Raw genomic sequence first — 4,543 nt, 5'->3', positions numbered from 1 at the left:
TAGGCTCAAGATACTTGACAATGAGTTGCTGGAAGTTAGTTCTTATAGACTACTTGGTCTTACACTTGACAATAACCTTTCCTGGTCTAACTATATCTTTGCTTTATGCAATAAGTATCGAAAAAGTATTTCAGCTCAATGGAATTAAGCATTTCCTTAATCAACATACCCGTAAATTATTTTTTCATACATATATCCAACCTGATATTGACTGCATCAACGTGTTGGGAAGGGGCTAGTAAAAATTGCTTAAAACCTCTCGAAAGTATATACAGACATTCCCTTAAGCTCATTCTCCTTAAATCTTCTATTCAAGCAAATGACTATGTTGAACTAAATATTCTCCCCTTTCATTTTAATGTCGCTTTAACAAGGGTGTTTTTATGTACAACATTATGAAGAAATTTGCCCCGCTCTATCTTTATAGGAAATTCCCGGAAAAAATAATTCGCAGCAAAGTACCATTTTTACCCCTCATTCCAGAACTAACCTTTTCATGTCATCTTTCACTTACTCTGGTGGTAAACTGTGGAATAAAATCTCAGAAATAGATCTACCATAGCATCAATCAGAAAAAAAACGTATAAAAAATATCTGATGCAACAAATGTAATTAGTTCCAGCAAAATCAAAGCATATGGTGAGATCTTAGTAAGCCGACATGATTTGATTAATTGTTCTCCAACAGAGTGTAAGCAGGGAAAAAGGTGCAGTTTAAGCATGTGTGTGCATGTCTATGTGCTTGTGTGTTCGAGTACATGTGAATAATGACTGTGTGAGCACACACGCGTGTGTTTGAAGATTTTCATGCGACAATTATTTGTATGATTTTCATGACGTTTTCGTGATTGTAGTCTATGATTCATCCATCTATGTATCTATTATTATTTATTTGATTTGTTCTATATGTAAGTTAATTATTCACACTTATTAAATTTTCATTTATCATACTGTGCGTATGTATGTGTATGAGTGTGTGAAGGCATGGTGTAAAGAGCTTCCTGCTTATCCATTCTACCCTCAACAAAACATTTGTCATTGTCATTTTCATTGTCTCTTTAAGACAGATTCAGCACCGACAACACTGACGCCATCTGTTACCAAGGTCTCCACATAGCATGCACGTTCACCACATTGTTATTCACGTCGTTTCCGGCGTTTGATGAGGACTCTTCCGCTGATGGCTGACCGTGAGGAGACAACCCGGACAGCGGTGGACTAGGCAGAGTTAGTGTTCTTGTCGGGGGCGGCACGTTGGGGGCGCATCCGGCGGGGACAGGTCCCACGACAGGGAAGGATGAGAGGGGGAGAGCGGCGAGTGCAGGTGTGAAGGTGTTGATGTGAGGCACGCCTGGAGCGGGGTACGTTTGAGGAGGACTACAGATCACCTGCCCCAAGACGTTAGGGCTTGAAGACTGCGGAGAAACGGAGACAGCGGCAGTAGTCACACAGTTAACGACAGTTTGTTGCTGTTGCTGCTGTTGTTGTTGTTGCTGCTGTTGCTGGTCAACCACAATAAACACGTTGCCGCCACAAATCAGCTTCAATGGTCCGGGCAACTTGATCCCGTTATTCTGAACCGGTGATGAACTTTGCTGAGCAGCAGCGTGTTGTTGGGAGCAGGAGACTAACGAAGACGTGTGCAGAAAGGGAGCGACGAAGGCTGTGGTTGTGGCGGCTGAGGAAGGTTCAGAGGCGGCGACAGAGCGTTTGACTTCAACAGCGCTCATGTCAACACACGTCTTGGGCTTATCCTCATCCTCACTGGTCAGATCCGAACCACTGTCATTAGGAGTCTGGTTCGCGGGCGAATCATCATCGAGAGACGCTGATCGCAGGGACGAGAGAGACGCGGAAGGGAAGTTTTGTGCAGCGGCAGGGGTGCCCTCCAAGGAGGGGTCCTTGGCGCATAGCTGTTTCTTGCAGTGGGAGAGGAGCTTGTAGCGGACCTCGGGCTGAAGGGGAAGCTGTCTGTTGAGGAAGGAGTCGACCTCTTCCATACACTGGCTGAAGCCGTTCAGGAAAGGCAGTCCTCCTCCTCCGCCTACCCCGGTCTTGTCTGTTAAACATTCCTTGTCCGTGGATTCTGTTTAAAGAAAAAAAAATTAATAAAGAAACACGAAATATACTGGCACAGCCTGTCTGTCATTCATGACAAAATGAAGAATATTCGTAATTAATCAGAAGAAATGTTTTGGTGAAAGTACGAAGATGGAAGTTGTTAAGCACGACAAGTGCCGTGTTTTGTTTACGGTGTGTGTCTTAAAATTAGCCTAGGCATATGTGACAAATTGGGATATGAATTGCCCTAAAACTGTCAAATGTCTTTTTGCATCACGAACAGAACCTGGGAAATGTGGTTATGATTCGTACACACAGATACGATACCGTGTCTTTCGGCCGATAGAAAAAAAGAAGACATCAGCATTTTGAACACTAATAACTTTCACGTTCTAGATACAGAAATCAAGAGTCTTATCTTAAAACCTTAGTCAGCGAATGATCTTCGTCACTAATTAAGCAAATGGACGATGATTTGAACTGCATGCAGGAAGCGTTATATTATTATCATTACATCACGAACAATACAAAACAAAAATATCAGATGTGTGGGCATCGTGGCGACACCAACCTGGTTTTCGGTCGGCCATTTTCTTGATGTAGTCCACAGTCATCTCCAGAATGTCCGCCTTTTCCAGTTTGCTGGGTCTTGGAGTCTGAAACACACACACACACACACACACACACACACACACGCACGCACGCACGCACGCACGCACACACACACACACACACACAACACACACACAGGTGGTGACATACCTATAAAACACTGGAAGAAAAACAACGTTTTCAGATATTTACTCACACTGCGTACGTGTATACTTACATGTGCGTGTTTGCGGGCGTATATGTGAGCGTGTGTGGTGCTGATTGTGTGTGTGTGTGTGTGTGTGTGCGCGCGATGTGGATATGTGGGAGCGGTCTCGCGCACAAGAATGACAGAGACAGAGACAGACAGATGAAGAGAGAGAGAGAAAGAGAGAGAGAGAGAGAGAGAGAGAGAGAGAGAGAGCTAGACTCAGACGTAATAGTTTAATATGCCTAGGACTTCCATATGCATAAGTGAAAGGGCTGGGAATAATGAAAATGGGAATGGGAAACCCAGCTGTTCATTTACAGGCTATGCAATAATAAGCACAGTAGAGAGAGAGACAGACAGACAGACAGAGAGGCAGAGACAGAGACAGACAGAGACACAGACAGACAGACAGACAGACAGACGGTGACGAACAAAGACAGAGAAGGAGATGATCTGCAAGATGGACACTGATGACAAACCACAAGAACAGATTTCCCCTTCCAGCGATGATACAAACGCAATAAAGGGGATGACGCACTGGGCGGCGCAATAAAGGGGATTACGCACACGGCGACGCAACACCCCACATTAAGCTCCTGTCACACGTCTTCAAACAGCGTTCAGCACGCGGCACACAAACGACACTGCCGGAGGATTTATCAGACCATTTCTCCCCTGGAGATGTCATTTCAATATCCTGTCACTTGTCGCCTGGGTAACACAGGCCAATAACAATCTTCTCCACAAACCTGTCGGACAAACACGCACTAACTGTTGAACGGAGGATAGAAGAGGGAGAGTGTGTGCTTTTCTAATGCTTCGGAGCAAAATTAGGCGTGGTCGTAGTATGTATATCTGTCTGATATTTTAATTTGTTACCTGTTGGCGAGCATTTGAATTAGCCAAAAGAAATTCATATTTTAAAAAGAGGGAGAAAAAAGTTCTGTGTGTGTGTGTGTGTGTGTGTGTGTGTGTGTGTGTGTGTGTGTGTGTGTGTGTGTGTGTGTGTGTGTTTTGATTTTTTGTTTTTTGCTGTATTTGAAGCCGATGGTAATAGTCTTTTGGTTTGATTATCATTGGCTTCTTGTGAGTTTCTTTTCAGAAATGTACTTCAGAATTGAACAATAATAGTTTAACTGGAGAAGTAAGACGGGAAGAACATAGAATAAGCGGCAGACAGGTAATTCTATCCATTCTCTTAGTGCATTCATTCGTGACAAAGATTTCATTTTATCTAGAAAATGGGATTTTGTCAAACAGGGCAAGTGCAAAAGTTCTTTTGGTTGTTGTTTTTGTTTTTTCAACAGTAGAGTTATCATTTTTTACATTGCTATCTCGCTATTCAGATGGTGTTAACGGCCAACACTTCGAACGGAAATGGTATCATATTCTCCATTCCGCAGATAAATATGAAATATGCATACCTGGTTTACAAGTTACAAGCCAACCGCTTTAGGCTGTGACCAGAAACTGAAAGGAAGCTTCAAACAAAAATGTCAAGGTAGACAAAAAAAAAAAAAAAAAAAAAAAAAAAAGAAGAAAAAAAAAGAGTAAGACTATCATGTACACGCGCGAACATAAACATGCGCGTACGATAGAGAGAGAGAGAGGGAGAGAGAGAGAGAGAGAGAGAGAGAGAGAGAGAGAGAGAGAGAGAACACATATATAACTACTACAACTT

General features: G+C 42.9%; 1 protein-coding gene across 1 annotated transcript in view; it reads right to left on the bottom strand.

The window, feature by feature from the left end:
- Positions 1 to 1,096: 1,096 nt before the first annotated feature.
- LOC143280283 (uncharacterized) overlaps positions 1,097 to 4,543 on the bottom strand; it is a 31,203-nt gene continuing 27,756 nt past the window's right edge. Inside the window, exons 3-4 of the mRNA XM_076584912.1 lie at positions 2,632 to 2,716; positions 1,097 to 2,085 (exon numbers count right to left, since the gene is read on the bottom strand). Coding sequence (XP_076441027.1) covers positions 1,097 to 2,085; positions 2,632 to 2,716 — 1,074 coding nt within the window. The remainder of the gene's footprint in view (positions 2,086 to 2,631; positions 2,717 to 4,543) is intronic.

The sequence above is a fragment of the Babylonia areolata genome, chromosome 3 (genome assembly GCF_041734735.1).
Source record: "Babylonia areolata isolate BAREFJ2019XMU chromosome 3, ASM4173473v1, whole genome shotgun sequence".
In the NCBI taxonomy this organism is placed as follows: Eukaryota; Metazoa; Mollusca; class Gastropoda; order Neogastropoda; family Buccinidae; genus Babylonia; species Babylonia areolata.
The sequence above is the reverse complement of the archived record's forward strand: the minus strand, read 5'-3'. Positions and strand labels throughout refer to the sequence as shown.